At 41.7% G+C, this 16,051-nt stretch overlaps 7 protein-coding genes across 7 annotated transcripts; 5 read left to right on the top strand and 2 right to left on the bottom strand.

Moving 5' to 3' along the window:
* Window positions 1-390: 390 nt before the first annotated feature.
* Window positions 391-588, top strand: CANTADRAFT_52776 (uncharacterized protein; the record flags this gene model as incomplete). The annotated part of the gene is made up of 1 exon (XM_020210120.1): window positions 391-588. The coding sequence occupies one exon, from the start codon at window positions 391-393 to the stop codon at window positions 586-588; it is 198 nt and encodes a 65-aa protein (XP_020063585.1).
* A 740-nt stretch (window positions 589-1,328) lies between these two features.
* On the top strand, window positions 1,329-2,306 carry CANTADRAFT_6851 (uncharacterized protein; the record flags this gene model as incomplete). The annotated part of the gene is made up of 1 exon (XM_020210982.1): window positions 1,329-2,306. One exon carries the CDS (start codon window positions 1,329-1,331, stop codon window positions 2,304-2,306), a length of 978 nt encoding a protein of 325 aa, XP_020063584.1.
* Window positions 2,307-2,565: 259 nt separating this feature from the next.
* CANTADRAFT_31193 (uncharacterized protein) lies at window positions 2,566-4,455 on the bottom strand (the record flags this gene model as incomplete). The annotated part of the gene is made up of 1 exon (XM_020208383.2): window positions 2,566-4,455. A coding segment is annotated over one exon (1,890 nt), but the record flags the coding sequence as incomplete, so codon positions are not given.
* A 522-nt stretch (window positions 4,456-4,977) lies between these two features.
* CANTADRAFT_26549 (uncharacterized protein) lies at window positions 4,978-6,167 on the top strand. Its single transcript, XM_020207797.1, has one exon. The coding sequence runs from the start codon at window positions 4,999-5,001 to the stop codon at window positions 6,052-6,054; it is 1,056 nt and encodes a 351-aa protein (XP_020063582.1). The 5' UTR covers window positions 4,978-4,998; the 3' UTR covers window positions 6,055-6,167.
* A 1,208-nt stretch (window positions 6,168-7,375) lies between these two features.
* CANTADRAFT_22461 (uncharacterized protein) lies at window positions 7,376-10,801 on the top strand (the record flags this gene model as incomplete). Its single annotated transcript, XM_020206821.1, has 1 exon — window positions 7,376-10,801. The coding sequence occupies one exon, from the start codon at window positions 7,376-7,378 to the stop codon at window positions 10,799-10,801; it is 3,426 nt and encodes a 1,141-aa protein (XP_020063581.1).
* Window positions 10,802-11,025: 224 nt separating this feature from the next.
* Window positions 11,026-14,652, bottom strand: BMS1 (GTPase). Its single transcript, XM_020207796.1, has one exon. The coding sequence runs from the start codon at window positions 14,631-14,633 to the stop codon at window positions 11,073-11,075; it is 3,561 nt and encodes a 1,186-aa protein (XP_020063580.1). The 5' UTR covers window positions 14,634-14,652; the 3' UTR covers window positions 11,026-11,072.
* Window positions 14,653-14,800: 148 nt separating this feature from the next.
* Window positions 14,801-15,886, top strand: CANTADRAFT_28419 (uncharacterized protein; the record flags this gene model as incomplete). Its single annotated transcript, XM_020208246.1, has 1 exon — window positions 14,801-15,886. A coding segment is annotated over one exon (1,086 nt), but the record flags the coding sequence as incomplete, so codon positions are not given.
* Window positions 15,887-16,051: the final 165 nt, after the last annotated feature.

Raw genomic sequence — 16,051 nt, 5'->3', positions numbered from 1 at the left:
TCATAGTCCCTTCGCCTTATAAACCAAGGAACACATCAGCAGTAAACATCATTCGCTATTTGAGCAGCACCATCGCGGCACGTGATCTTTACCAAGTCAAAGGATTCTGGCTCTATTAGGGAAACTATGAAAGCAGAATTTTCCCATCCAGATTGGAATTCACATAAATAGGAGACGATTTGCGTTCCAGTCAACCGATAACTGGGTGGTGTTCAAACTACTAACCCTCAGGCTATGATTGGACGACCGGGGTCTGGTGCACGTGACCTACTGTTTGGATCCAAAAAAAATCATCAGGTGAAATATATCAAACTCCATTCACGATACTTGAACCCCGTCCCCGGTCTACCAGTTGAATCCCCTCGAAGTACCCATTCACAGCCAACGGAAATGATTGGAAGCATAAGGGCCACCCAAAGAAACAGACTCACCAACTCCTTGTTCAGTTCGACCTTTGCCATCTGTTTTGCATTGGTGGGAGCTAATTCGCTTCTCCCCTGTCCAGTCGACAATGTGCACGGTAACGACTCCGTGATAGATGAAAGGATTGCCAGACAGCAGGAGGCTATGAAGAACCGTGACAACTAGATGACAATAGCATCAATAGTTTCCACGGTGTGGATTTTTCAGCATAATTTAGTTCTTTCACTTTAGGCCGGCTCACAAGTGGGATAGGTGAATGCGCAAGCCACCTCACCATCAGCACTACAAACAGCATCAAGCGGCGAGTTCCTTTACTGCTACGGCTTGCCTCCAGCTGTTGGCTTTCTACGTATATATTCTAGCACCACCTGTATATTAGAATGCATTGTATCCAATGAGAGCACTGATGAAGGCACGATGTCGCGACGCCCGAAACCAGGTTATGTCGTAGAAATATGTGAGGGATGTCGTCAATGTCGCAAGCTTCCATCCCATCTACACATATAGCGACTCGCTAGTGGAAACAAACGACCTACTGGGCCATTGAATCTGCTCAGTAATGTGCACTGCAATAGAATGCCAGTCACTGTTTCTGGCCAAAAAATGTCATTTAGTTTATTACTAATTAAACCAGAATCGCTTTTGCAAATAAAGACAAGGTCCATGACGAGCCAGCTTACACTCCTATGCTGTCATTCCATCCAGAGCTATCAGCCCCAGGCCCTGAGTCTGGCCCGTGCATGTCCTGTCCACGACCATTGGTCCTGTGTCTTGGTGTCCCGTAAATGTCCCAGTACCCATTGCCTAATCGGTACAGGTAAATAAACAATTACTTAACCCTTTTGGGAACCACCCATCTCTATATAAGAACAACCTATTCTTCTTCTTCTTCTTCCTCCTCAACCATGTTGCGTCATAACGTCCACCCTTCGGTGTCGCTTGACTACACCTTCCCACAACCCTCCACTGAACAGGCGCCCAACTTGGCCCTTACAGCCGACGTGTTGTTGAGCAAAAACCTCAGAGTTCAAGATGATCCCCTTCCTCAACCAGCTCGGGTGTTGGAACAGCCAATCTCCAAGAACTTCCCAAATGGCCACACAGAAGCCAGAGAACCGCTTCAGGAACTTCTCGAAGAAAACAGAGCCATAATTGGCGATTACAAGCTCGAACTCCCTTTCTCACAAGACAAGCCCACCAAGCCCAAGACTATGGTGCCAGTTAGCGCCAAGAACGCCAGCCCTCGGAGACACTCCCATGACTCCCCCAATAAGTCCAGAGGTATCAAGCGTTTCAGACAGCATGACGAAGAGGAGGCCGAGTTTGCCGATATTACTGAATGCAGCTACATCCAGGCAGAAACTTCCTCGATCTACAATACTCCCATCCCCAACAAAACCATCTACTTCTCGCCTTCGGGATCTTCTAAGAAACCAGCAAATAACCTCTTACAGTCTACTCCCGTTTCGTTCTTGAAGGAGGCCCAATTGAACCACCAGAAATCCAACAAAAAGCTTCTCACCAAGAAGAGCAGCATGATGTTAATTGCCAGATTGAAGGAAGAAACTAAGAAGAACACTGAGGCCGACGAATCAGACTACGACCATTTGGCTTGCCATGCCGATAATATCATGAGAATGGCGGTCGACTCAACCATGTTGGGTTCTTCGTTTTCTTCTTCGTTCTCCAATACTTTTGGTAATGATTCTGTACTTGGTTTACAATCCAAGAAGAAGTATCCTGATTTCTTCAATGATGAGAATGACTCTGATAGAAGTATTCTTGAAGGTATGAAGGCAAGATGGACATCTAGTTTGGCAAAGCTGAAGGCCACCAAGACTACCATTGATGCTGACGACTTGCAAGCAGCAGTTGCAGAATGAAAAAATCAATTAATTGATTTTGACTACCAAACACAATAAAGATACGTGCTGTATCCAAGATCGAAGTTGACTTATAGCGAGTGGAGTAAAAATAACTTTCTGTCTCTCGATTATAGAATCGAATTCCGATTCAGATCCGTCAACGATCACTTTGCGAGTTTATCTTCATGACAAGCAATACGCTACCGCTACTCGAGCACACCTCACTAGGGTTATTTGCTGGCAAATTAGCCTTGCTCTATAATATTCTTCTAAACTTCTATAAACTGAATATTCCCTTTATATACCCCGCATCCCTAATATCAAAATCCTGATAATATTTCTTACTCCAATTTCCTATTGGTTCTTCTGTAACGAACTCCTTGTGAAGGTTATTATTGCCATAGAATTGATCTACTTCTTTAATAATAGTCTGGGGGGACAGATTGCAAAATTCGATCAACTTTAGCGTGCCTTCGTGCCCATGGATGTCTTTGGTCGGAATATCTCGCAACAAGTGCTTGATTTCGGAGGTCACAACACCATTATAGTCATGAAGATACCCATAGAGCACCATATGTAACCCATCATGAATATATCCCTTTAAATTAGCTGAAAGAAGATACCTATATTGATCCGGCGTTATGGGTATTGAGTTGTGCTTCAAATAATCGAATAAAATCCGCGAAGACTTTTTGCTTGCAGAAGATATCGCCAAAGTGTTGAGTATGATATTAATCAGATCACCATCCAACCACTCATTAATGAAATTAGTATTCTTATTTTTCAATTGGAGTAATACCTGAGTGGTTGCCGTGAAATTTTGATGTAAATTAATATGATTCAATAAACAATTAATAAATAATGTTATCGTTTTGGGTTGAAAGTTAGAGTCTAAGGAGAGATACTCGATATGGTCCAGCACAAACTCTCTCAAAATATCCATATTAGCCAACATGTTTCCAAAGCTCGAAGAATGTAAGTTTTTGTTCGAGAGTTTTCTTGGTAGAACCATTGTTTGCCACTCGTTTTCTTCTGAATGTATGATACTTTCAGATATGATGGATCTTTTGGTTTGTTCCTTCTGTATATTCTCGTCATAAGCATAGTAATTCCAGAATTTGATAGACATGGCGGAGGTGATGTCCTTGTAAGATAGCACTTCATTGTTATCTCTGACGAATTTGATCATGAAACCATTCAAAACGTCCAACAATTTTTTTATACTTTGATCTTTGATGGTTTTGGAAGAAATATCTGACCATTCCCGTTGAGACTCTATATGGTAGCAGTACGATTCGATGATCTTGATGCATAGTTCCTTTGTTAATGCCTTCTCCCCTTTTGCCGATTTGTGAAGGAAATGAGTTTCAATGAGGGTCAAAGTCAGGTTAACATCTCCATTGGTGGACAAGGTGTGAAGAATTTGAAAGATTATCTTGTCATTTAGGGTGTTAAAAATTTGGTTTTTGGAACTGAAATCCTCGAAAATTGCCTGCTCGGTGGTGACTGCAGAGTCAGCAAATCCTTTCATAATGTAATTATCGTAAATAGTTTTGACCAATTGATAGTCATTTTCTTTCAACCCTACATCTAATATTTTTATCCACATCGAAGTCGTAAGTATCTGACCACTCCCATAAGTGATAATCGTTTGTATGACTGAATTTAGATTAGAACAATCGCTGGTAGAGCACAAATTGTTGATAAACTTTGCCATAGGAAGCTCTGAAAGCAATTGTAGTTTTGGGAAAGTGAAGTGTTTTACCACGAGGTCGAAATACTCGATTGCACTTTCTAACTGGTGTGAGCCTAGTAAAATGGATAGGTAAGCTCTATGGTATAAGACTTCGATATTCTTCGACTCATCTGGCAATTGGCTAATGTATGTTTCCCATAACATATTTAACGGAAGAATCTGGTTATAATCTGTGGAATCATCATAAGATGATAATAGTAATATGGATAGCTTTGTTTTCTCGGATTGCGATAAAGGAACCACCAATCTTGAACCTTGTTTATAGTTATTGAGTGCATCGTAGTACACAGATATTGCCATCTTCAGGGCTTGGGGTGAATGGCAAGTTGATATGATTTTCATAAGTAGGATGAAAGAAGAGTTTGGCAACGACAATTTGTACTGTTTCACTTGGGTATAGAAGCTCCACACCTCATCTATGCCTGAATGTGCTAATTGCTCGATCTGGCGGTGTCGTATTTCCGAAGTCTTGTACGACTTGATGAAATCATCTCTAGGATTGGTTGGCAAGCGTATATTGAGCTTGGTGAATGTGGACTCCGATGCAAAACATCTTTGATGACTCAACAGGAAGGAGCACAATGAGCTAGGTAGGCTACCAATGCTGAATACCGGTAGCCCCCTTATTGCTGTCCTTCGTAGTAGTCTATTCATTTATGGGAATTGATGAGAGAATGAGCTCGCTAATTTGTGAGAATTACCCAGTGAGAGGAATAGCGAGTATAACTATCTTTGGAAAAAAGCACTATTAATTGATAAAAGCCCGTCGTAGAGATCAGTTTGGGGAGAAAAGTATAGTTAGTCATCACAATTATACTACTTCACACGCCATTCTTCCTACTATTCGTCTGGTAGATTTACTGATTTGGGCACAAGTGTTGAAGGACTACAGTTTGCGGCCCTCGCTAAATTCGCACACTAATCAACTCATCTCCACTGTTCCACATCTCAAGCATGATGATAAAGAGACACCTCGCCACTTCAGCCGAGAACATTGCTAAGCAGCAGTTTAACGTGTTTGACAGGTCGGCCAAGCTCTTGCAAAGATCCAGGACTCCCAAGCTCAACCCCGAGCTCTCGAGAAAGAAAGAATACTTGAGAGATGAAGTGGCCCTCAAGACAATTGAAAGATTGGCATTTATAACTCGTGATTTCACTCGTGTGCTAGACTTCGGGTCCCACCTGGGTAACTTCCTCAAGAACTTGTGTATAGACACTCCTGTGCCTCCAGGAGGCGACTATGCTGATGTTGAAATGACCAAACAACTCAACAATGACAAGGGCTTGATCAGAAACAAAATAAAAGAACTTGTGATGGTGGACTCGTCTTCTGATATACTCAACCGTGATATCAACGAGCTGTTCTTGTCTAACTTCGAAGGGAAAGTTACCAGAAACGTGGTGGACGAAGAAACATTTGAGCACCCATGTCTTGAAGAATCGAACCAGTACGATGCAGTGATATCAAATTTGTCATTGCACTGGATTAATGATCTTCCCACAGCATTGTCGAACATCAACAGGGTGTTGAAGCCCGATGGGTTATTCATGGGAACATTATTTGGAGGGGATACACTTTACGAATTGAGAACATCATTACAATTAGCGGAATTGGAAAGAAATGGAGGTATGTCTCCCAGAGTCTCGCCTTTGGTGCATTTGAACGATGTTGGCTCCTTGTTGAACAGAGCTGGATTCAACATGTTGACCATAGATGCCGAAGATATCGTTGTTGGCGGATTCCCCGATGTGGCCGCATTATGCGAGGACTTACAGGCCATGGGAGAACAAAATTCGGTTTTGTCTAGAGCAGGCTATTTACCTAGAGATGTGTTGTTGGCTGCCAACGAAATCTATAAAAGTTTGCATGGAGAAAAGGACGATCAGGGCCAGGTGACCTTGCCTGCCACCTTCAATGTCATTTTCATGATTGGATGGAAGAAGAGTGAGAATCAACCAAAGCCTTTGGCCAGGGGTACGGGACAAATTAATTTGAAAGATGTATTGTGATCTAAATCGCATACATTACAGGTAAGATAAAGCTGGTCTTTCCGACAAGAGGAACCCGCCAATGCCAATGCGCGCCTCAGTGTAAATATGGAGATAGATAATGCAGTTCAAGGTAAGCATTGTAGATGGATAATCAATTTTCCATTAGTCTCGATGTCCACATTCCATAGCCATCTCTTGATCTCGACTACCATATATCAAACTGCCTCACAAGTGGAAGAACCGGCGTAGTTTGTACCTAAAAGATTTCCTTTGTTTCAAGTATCGCTTCTCGGACTCCGACAATATGCTAGGGACGTTGTCACTCCCGAATTGCAGTTCCAACCTTGCTTTGTAGTGGGTCATAAGCGACAGCTTCCTTCTGAAATGTTGAATTCGAATGTTCTTTGCGTCTTGCTTCAAGGGGTGCCCAGACATTGGTGTTTGAGAATCTGTCGGGGCTGGCCATAATTATAGTAGAAGCGTAGCAGAATAAAAATGGCTAGAGCCAGAAAATGATGACTACAGAACAATACGCGAGCACCAACTGGGTACAAATAGGAACTACCAGTAAGCTATACTAAGGGATACTGGAGTTGTTCAAAATTCCCAAACGCTGGTAACAGAATGATTCTAAATATCCGGGACTAGTCCGCTTGGAAACCACAAAAAATGCAATATTGCAGCCACCACCAAGTTGGCGCATCGTGCCCACCTGAAGCATGGAGGAACTGTGAAAGTGTAAGCCCCCGTCTTCCGGTGGTTCTGGCTAAACGTGTATAAATCGGTATAATGGTTATCTCCATGTCCAGGCCGAATTCGGTCCTGTTTTCGCGGCAATTATCGGTTGCGTGAGATCTTGCAAAGAGCTCTAATTAGCATCAATTAGCTCCCGGTACTTGTCTAGCGAAATAGACCCTTCTTGGCCCACTAATGCATTTACTCCTACATCTACCCATGCTTGAGCCCTCCAGCAGTGTCTGAATCACCGTTGCCAACCTCGGTATTGTCGTTCATAACCACCTTTTTGCCACCATCTTATCTCCCACTGTAGCCGCCAGGACTACTAACATCCAACGCTCCCACTGAACCCATCGTCTGGCATAGTTGCTGGCGGTCCAGATCCAGAATCCCTACAGCACGCTAGTACCTGCCGGAGAAGCCCCCAGCCAGAACCCCAGGCTCGAGGACGGAATCCCCACCCCTCGCACATCATCTGATATTCCGCAACTGCCTCGGTTCCCCCACACTATCGCTGGAATTACTCACCCGTGACTGTGACTTTGAGTCCACTCCATATATAACCATCCTCCACCAACAACTTCCACCCATTACGACCACCATGGCACGCTCCAGAAAAAAGACCCAGCAGCTCGTTTTGCCCACTTACAAGTTGGATTCCAACTTGGTGTTGCTCCCAGGAATCATCTACAATGTTACCTTTCTGAGGTTCAAGGCTGCCGCCTTGATGTACAGATTCAAAGACCAAGTGTCGTCGGTGTCTGTGATCAAGAACCTACTCGCCGAGTACGACTTTGACAATCACGAGGCCCGCTCCGACGATGACGACGAGCGCTTGATTAACCCAACCGTCATTTCGCCTCAAGCGGCCTCGGGTATCGAGCACTTCTTCCAGGCCGAAACCAGCTTCAGATCAGGCTCCTCAATCTCTTCCAAGAACGACGACCCTACCGCCCCCCAGTCTAGCTTTGACTGGTTGACATTGGCAATCAAGCCCAATTTGGGCAAAATCAAGGACCCAAGCAACCCTGCCATTGATCCAAAAACTGCCAATAATGTCGACACGGTGGTTAGAGTGGTAGGAATCACCGATGACGTCACCAACATCAAGTTGACCCTCCAGGGAATAACCAGAGCAGTTAAGGTCAAGGACATCAAGGCCAATGAATCCTTGTTTGATATCGATTGGAACTCAGACGTGGAAGACTTGAAGTCGCAGTTCAGTACATTGCGCAAAAACAGCTACAATTTATTTAAAGCCATTGATGATTTCATCGTGGACTATCGTCAAGCCTTGAGTCTGAACAGCTCCAACACTGCCAATAACAAAAAGGGTTCTGCCCCTAAATTAGGGAAAAAGGAAGGCGGAGATTTGCTCACATTAAATCCGTTAGCAAATGCCCTCTATTTACAATTGGTGGGTTCAAAGGACTTCACTAAAGCATTCATTAGCTTGCAAAAATTGTATGGCCAATTTTCTTCGGATGACACCAAATTCAAAATCGATAACAAGTCTTATCTCAGATTAATCGATTTAACCTGTGGAATCTTGCCTTTTCCAAACCATGAAAAGTTGAAGCTACTCAACAAGATTGGCGTACCTGAAAGATCTAAACAGATCAACCATATGACAAATCAATTAATGACTATTCTTGAAAATTTAAAGTACAACAATTCATTCATCAATCATTGGTTTTACAACGAAGCCACGAACATCCAAAAAGCAAACGTTGTAGCGAACCAGCTCAAATCAATTCGTTTGGTTTTGGAAGGTATGACTACCAAGCCTGGAACCAAATCAATGTCTCGAGTAAAAGGGGGAAATGCCCCAACAAAAGCCATCACTCGTAGAGGTGAAGATGATGAAGACCAAGATGATGATGATGATGATGACGATGAGTTAAAAGCAATAACAAACTTTATCAAAAATAAGTTGCCCAGTATCTCAACCTTATCATCAGATTCGAAGAGGCTTATTACCAAGGATTACAAACGTATTAAATCATCCTCACAGCCTGGTGGTGGTGGTAACTCTGACTTTCATGTCATAAGAAATTACCTTGAGATCGTTATGGATATCCCTTGGGATAAGTATGTTACTAAATTCAAATCTAACAAGGAGATTGATTTGAAAGTTGCAAAGAAGCAATTAGACGATGATCATTATGGTTTGGAGCACGTCAAAAGAAGATTGATCCAGTACTTGGTTGTATTAAAGTTATTGGGAATCAATGCAGAAAAGGACATTAACAAGTTTAAGAGGGATAACAATATTCCAAAGATTAAAGAAATTGATGCAACCGAAGAACCAGACAAGGGATTGGAAGGATCTTCGATAGTCATCGCCAATAATGATGAAACCTCCCTTTCTCATAGGCAAGCTCAAACCAAGATCAAAACATCGATTGATGAAAGTAGACTCGAGAATGAGACTAATGAGTCCATCCAAATTTCTAAGAACAACAAGTCTCCAATCATTATGTTAACTGGCCCACCAGGTACCGGTAAGACCTCCTTGGCAAAATCAATTGCAAAATCTTTGGGAAGGAATTTCCAGAGAATTTCATTGGGTGGAATCAAAGATGAGAGTGAAATCAGAGGACATAGAAGAACTTACATTGGTGCTATGCCCGGTTTGATTATTCAATCATTGAGAAAAGCCAGATCGATGAACCCAGTTATCTTGTTGGATGAAATTGATAAAGTTATTGGTGGAAACTCGGGTGTCAATAAGTTTAATGGTGACCCTTCTGCAGCCTTATTGGAGGTCTTGGACCCTGAACAGAACAATACATTCATTGATCATTACCTTGGCTTTCCAGTTGATTTATCACAAGTTATCTTCATCTGTACTTCTAATGAGCCTCACTTGATGAGTAGGCCATTGTTGGATAGATTGGAATTGATTGAAGTCGGTGCCTATGACTACAACGAAAAGTTAATAATTGGTAAGAAGTATCTTTTGCCTAGGCAAGTGAAGAGAAATGGATTCCCAGATTCTGCAAACATTGAAGATCATGTCAGCATCAGTCAAGCCACACTCAAGAAAGTTATCGTTGACTACACAAGGGAATCAGGCGTTAGAAATTTGGAACGCAGATTAGCTACTATTTGCCGTTTCAAAGCTGTTGAATACTGTGAGAGCTTGGGCACTGATATTACTTATGACCCAAGAGTTGATGAAAATGACTTACCAAAGTACTTGGGTATTCCATACAGTTCGGGTGACATCACTGCCAACGAAATAACAATCACTTCGAACTCAAGGGTAGGTATTGTTAATGGGTTGTCGTACAATTCTGATGGTTCCGGTTCTGTCTTAGTCTTTGAAAGTATCGGGTTTGACAAAAGGGTTGGTAATCCATCGAATACCAATTCAGGCTGCTCATTGAACATGACTGGTAGGCTAGGTGAAGTCTTGATGGAAAGTGCTAAAATTGGTTTGACTTTCATCAAGCTGTTGATCTACAGAAATATCTTGGATACTAAGGAGAAAGATGAGAAGTATTTAATTGACAAGTTCAACAACTTGGAGATTAATTTACATGTACCCATGGGTTCTATTTCCAAAGATGGACCATCTGCAGGTATCACTATGGCCTTGCTGTTCTTATCTCTTCTTTTGGATAAACCAGTACCAGCAGATATTGCTATGACTGGTGAAATCACTTTAAGAGGTTTGGTCTTACCTATTGGTGGAGTAAAAGAAAAGATGATGGGTGCTCATTTAAGTGGCCACATCAAAAGAATGATTGTTCCTAGGGAAAATAGAAAGGACTTGATTGAAGAATACGGAAGAAGGATAGAAGAAGAAGGAGGTTTTGATTCTGGTTTGGTAAATGAATTATTGAAAGATAACGAATCTTCAGAATTCAAAATGAATCAGGTTGAAGAATTCTTCTCTAACAAGTATGGTATTCAATTATTCTATGCCAGGGAGTTTTACGATGTAATGAAGATCATTTGGGGTGAAGATGGAATGTTGGTGAATTTAGATTGCCAAAGAATGATTGAATATCATTTGTGATCAGATCATATTCTATTTATGCCGGCTATGGAAAGAGAAGTTAGATACTTCCTAGGACTAAAATACTCTGGAAGTACAACACCTATTATTTTCTATGTAGTTCGTAACTGAAGATGATAAGTAAGCTATTGCTATTTATGATAGACCAATGTCAAACCCTCACCTAGTTGTGTGCTCGGGTGAACTATGATAATCATACTAAACTTTTTTTACAATCAAGAAGTGAATCTGCACTCAGGTATTTGTAACTTGTTATTTGTAATTTATAGAACTATGCACGTCTTTTCTTGCCAAAAGCTTCAGTATTACCTTCGCTGGATCCTAATGATCTCTTCTTACCTTCCTTTGCAAAGAAATCCTTCTTACGTTCTTTCTCCTTTTCCTTCCTTAACTCATCCTTCTTAGCCAAGTTCTTTAATCTATCCTTGAATTTCTCCTCCTTCTTCGACTTTCTCTTGGCTTCCTTTGCGTTTCTGACTGTTGCAATCTTCTGCAACAAGTCCTTGGCCTTCTTCTCTTCGTCTGTTAAAACAACAGCTCTCTTGGCCAAATAGGTTTGTTTCTTTTGGGGTTTCATTTCGTGGATTTGGGATTTAAATGGTAATGCAGCCTTGACGGTCTTTGGAACCTTTAATGCATTGAATCTTCTTTCCACTCTTTCGATCTTCTTATAAGCACTATCCTGGTTCAATGGTGTAGCGATATTTTGTTCAGCTCTCACTTGACCGGTTAACCTCATTCCTCTCCATTCAGTGTGTTTGTTCAATAACGAAGAAGTCACTGGATTGTAAAACTTCTTGACCTTGACCGGGTACCAAGTCTTCAAGAAAATAGTATCACTCATCAAAATCTTATCTTCAAAAGTAGCTCTGAAGTGCCCTTCAGGTTTTGATAAGGCACGCTTGATTTCACCTCTTATTCCTGAGACAGTCCTAATAGATGCACCTTCGAACTTAGCGACTTCCAAAGAGTTAGTGAACATATCCTTGATGAAAGCTGTATTACGGAAAACCTTGTATGGGAAACCAACCAATTTCAACTTCTTGACTATTTCAACAGATGAGTTCAAATCTTCAACGATACCTGTAGCTGCAACTCTGAACGAACCAGTGGTAGATTGGTTATCAACCAAGTTGAAACCAACGAAAGTCGTGTTTGGAGCGACTAAAGGACCATAGAAAGATGCAAAGCAGTAAGCATGCTCGGGAGTGTATTTCAACATTCTGTTTCTGGTTCTGGAATCTGAAGTAGTATATATTGGCAAAGTCTGGAATCTTCTCCAACCCAAACTAAGAATTAATGGATCGGAAGATTTAAGGATCTTCTTGTGCCAACGATGTCTTCTGATTCTGACGTTCATTATTCCAAATCTGGACTCAGTAGCCAAAAGACCACCTAATACAAGGGGATATTCTGGCTGTAAGTTGTCAATGAATTCGCAAGGAATGTTGTTGAAAACAATCTTAACGTAAGAACCAGCTTTGTAACCTTCAATTTTGATTCTGGTAGCTTGGTCCATTTGTTCATACTCAGCTTTATTAATTTCCAATTGCTTGGCCATTTTGTTCTTTTGAAATTCGTACCAAGTGTCGGCCTCGGTGTCACCTTCAGGGTCATTTGCACCAAATTCACGATCTTCTTCTTCTTCGAATTGAAGCTGTAATTTTGCTTTCTTAGTTGCATTAAGACTTCTCTTCTCTTCAACCGTCATGTTTTCATCATCATCTTCTTCTTCTTCTTCTGGTTGTTCATCAAGCTCGTCATTTTCTTCTTCTGCATCGAAGTCGGCAAAGTCGTCTTCGTTGGAGTCGCCTTCATCTGCATTATTGTCTTGATCCTCCAAATCTTCAAAATCACCATACACTTCCTCATCGTCATCACCCTCACCTTGACCATCACCATCTTCCCCATTACTATCACCAACCTTTGGAGCAACCAAGAATCTTGACTTCAAGAATTTGTATCCATTCTCGTATTCTTCGTCATCACTGGTAGCATCAGCATTGAACTTAATTTTGAGTTCATCCACAGAAGGATATGATGGGACAAATTGATCCAAGTCTGCACTCGATTCTTGAGTTGACTTCTTCTTAAAGAATTGATCATCGTCCTCTTCAATGTCTTCTTCTTCTTCATCTTCTTCCACACGTTGTTCTGCTTTCCATCTTCTAATGACTTCTGAAGGTTCGATATTATTTAAGTAGAGGATCTTGTTAATATCCCATCTTCTTTGAGCTTGTGCCTTCAACTTTCTGGCTGTAGTTCTGTAGCCATTTTCATCCTCATCCGAAGATAAAGAAGAATCCTCGACGAATTCCAATTCATCTTCTTTATACTTATTGTTGTTGAAATCAATTTCAACTAACTTGGGCTCTCTCAAACCTTCTTCATCTTCTTCATCTTCAGATAATTCATTGTCAAACTCGTCGTCTTCTTGTACCGATTTACCGTAGATCCTTGGCTTTCTCATGGATGTTCTTCCGATATTTCCGTTACTCTCTTGCTCCTCTTCTTCAAGGTCCGATAACAAGCCCCCTTCTTCCTGTTCTTCTTCGGAATCGACCTCATTCAATGCTTTGGATGAAGAGAATAATTGCAAACCAGGACCTTCCTCGAATCTCTCGGCCATGGTCTTTTGGACTTCTTGTAAATCAGTCACCAATCTTTCACCTTCTCCATCATTTTCTTCACCAGGAGCAAAGGACTCCTTAGCTCCAACGTCGATATATACAGCATCTTTGTCGACTAAAACACCACCTACATCGGACATTGGGGCATAGATGATCTTTTGTCTGTCTTCCAATCTCTTTCTTCTTCTGGTAGTTTTGGCCACTGTACCTTCTTTTTCTGCTTGCTCTTTGGCCTTTTCTCTTTCTAACTCATCCAATTTTTGCTCGTAGTATGGGGTTGGACATGGATCTGGTAACTTTTCGACAGACTGAACATGATAATCACCAACACCTGTGATATGAATATGGGCATCTTGAGCAGGTAAGGGGGTACCATGCAAGTAACCATAGATAGCTACTTTTCTATCACACTTTGGATTGTCTGCTATGTCTTGTGGATGTGTTAAATCGGTAATTCTATCAGCCAAAAGGTAGGGATGTTCGTTTCTCCACTTCAAAGGTCTGAACTTCATAACTGAGATAAATCTACTTAAATTCAAAATTTCTCTGTCTGGGTATCTTCCATTCATGACACCCGAAAGGTAGAATAGTTTTGCACCTTGATAGACTTCAGTCCAGAACCGGTGCTTCAATCTCTTCTTTGAGGTCCTCAAGGTACTCTGGGACTTGAACAAATCCAAATGCGTGGCTACTCCTAGAACACGAGGCATACCATGATGTTGGGCAATATTTAAGAATTCCATGGTTTCCATCTCAAGTCCGTAGTTACCGTCGATTAACATCAAAACTAGATCAGCAATCTTGGCAGCATCAATCATAGAGTTCAAGTCATTTCCTACTTCAATAAAGGTCAATCTTCTTCTCTTACCACTGACAATGGTGATGGGACCTTTGATTTCAGTAAGGGTGGTCTTGGCCAATCTCTTGATCAAGGACTTGATCAAGGTGGTCTTACCGGTACCTGGTGGACCTACGACGGCCACAATCACAGGTGGAGGATCGTCATCAGGTGTTCTATCCACCATCGGCACATGCAACTTTTTTTCATTAACATCTTGAGATCTTCTGGCTTGCCTTTCCAACTTTCTTGGGGCATTCACAGCGAATGCCTTTGCGTTCAGTCCATTTTGATGCAACTTCTTCTTTGCTGTGGTTCTCGACGACCCCCCTCGATGGGCCTTGTTACTTTGTTGAGTGTCCATGCTGTAGTGCCACTGTTAGTGAGGTGAGGTTGAATTTTTTGCATATCATCGGCCTCATCTCAGAGATGAGAATTTGGTCACGTGCATCACTCTGAGACTGGCTGCTAAATATGTTTCTGTGCACACCAACTTACCATATGTTGGTTTTGCCATTTCTCTTTGTCCTGCTCTTTGGACAGGTAATGGGCTCATGGTTGTTCAAAGAAGCAAAGACCTGTGATCCTTCTCTGTCCAACTTTTATGTATTTTCAGGATTTAAGATAAATCGAATTCACCATTTGGATCTCGCTGGCCTAACAAGCACTCACCTAGTCTCTTTAGATCACTGCAACTACGGGAAGAACGACTATGGAAACTCCTACCAATCCATTAGTACAGTTGACATTGATTGGGAAAGACCATTCTGCATGTTGAAGCCAGCCACCAAAAATCCAGACCTCCCAAGCATTCTGCCAAATACTACCCAATCCAATCAAGTTCCCCTAGTAGGCTGGAAGGAAGTGGTGAAAACAAACTTCGATGCTTTCACGGATAAAGTGACCATTTTAAATGGTATCCTACCTGTGTCGGACTGGTTGGGGATGGAAAAGTCTGAAGAACGGCAGATTGAGAAGAGGGTTGCGTGTTACAAGATGGCTCGGCGAAGGAAGCATGCTAAAAGAAACTATACATTTTACATGCCTGGCACATTTGTAGGGGGATTGTTCGAATGCCCAGTGCCTTTAAGTCACAGAAACGAAGTTCTTAAGCAAATTACAAATAACCTTCCGATTTATTCGCTAGAATTCAAGTGTGAAGCCTCGAGATCAATTCCTATTCTGCCATTGATTGCACAAGATATGACCATCCAATGGTTGGAATTTGATGTGAAAACTGCGTCAGTCAAGCATTCATTGCCATATTTGTCTAGCCCATCTCCGTTGGATTTAAGATTTTCAGGGGTTAACAATCTAGATTGGGCCAAAGGTATTGATGTTAATGAAAATTACAAGTACGAACGCTATGAGCTCGATTTAATTTCTCGAACAGTGGGGCGTTCATCTAATTTCATTGGAAAATTGGTTGCCAGCGCTAACTTGGCATACTTTGCCAAATTGCTCAATATTCGAATGTTAAAGTCTGGATTAGGTGAGCCGGCCCTGAGGTCAGTGGCAGAAAACTTGCCAATTATGACGAAAGATCAAAAGTTCAGTATTATACTTGCCCTGACTGATAAGGGTAAAGAGTACTTGAGACAACTTCAAATGTTTTGGAGCTAGTTACAGATCAGTTTCGAATGCTTTTATTAGTATAAGGGATACATGAAAAAGTTGCAGGGCAACAGTCAGAAATGAATAGTAGAACAGGTCCCAAAATATATAACGTAGGAAAATGGAAAAATAGGTAGTGGAGGAAGAAAGGTACTTCTAACCGAAATT

Source organism: Suhomyces tanzawaensis (assembly GCF_001661415.1).
Source record: "Suhomyces tanzawaensis NRRL Y-17324 unplaced genomic scaffold CANTAscaffold_5, whole genome shotgun sequence".
Classification (NCBI taxonomy): domain Eukaryota; kingdom Fungi; phylum Ascomycota; class Pichiomycetes; order Serinales; family Debaryomycetaceae; genus Suhomyces; species Suhomyces tanzawaensis.
This window is presented reverse-complemented; position numbering and strand designations above follow the sequence as displayed.

Excerpts from the sequence above, each read along its gene's own strand:
- CANTADRAFT_26549 (XM_020207797.1), top strand. The coding sequence starts at position 4,999 with ATGATGATAAAGAGACACCTCGCCACTTCAGCCGAGAACATTGCTAAG.
- BMS1 (XM_020207796.1), bottom strand. The coding sequence starts at position 14,633 with ATGGACACTCAACAAAGTAACAAGGCCCATCGAGGGGGGTCGTCGAGA.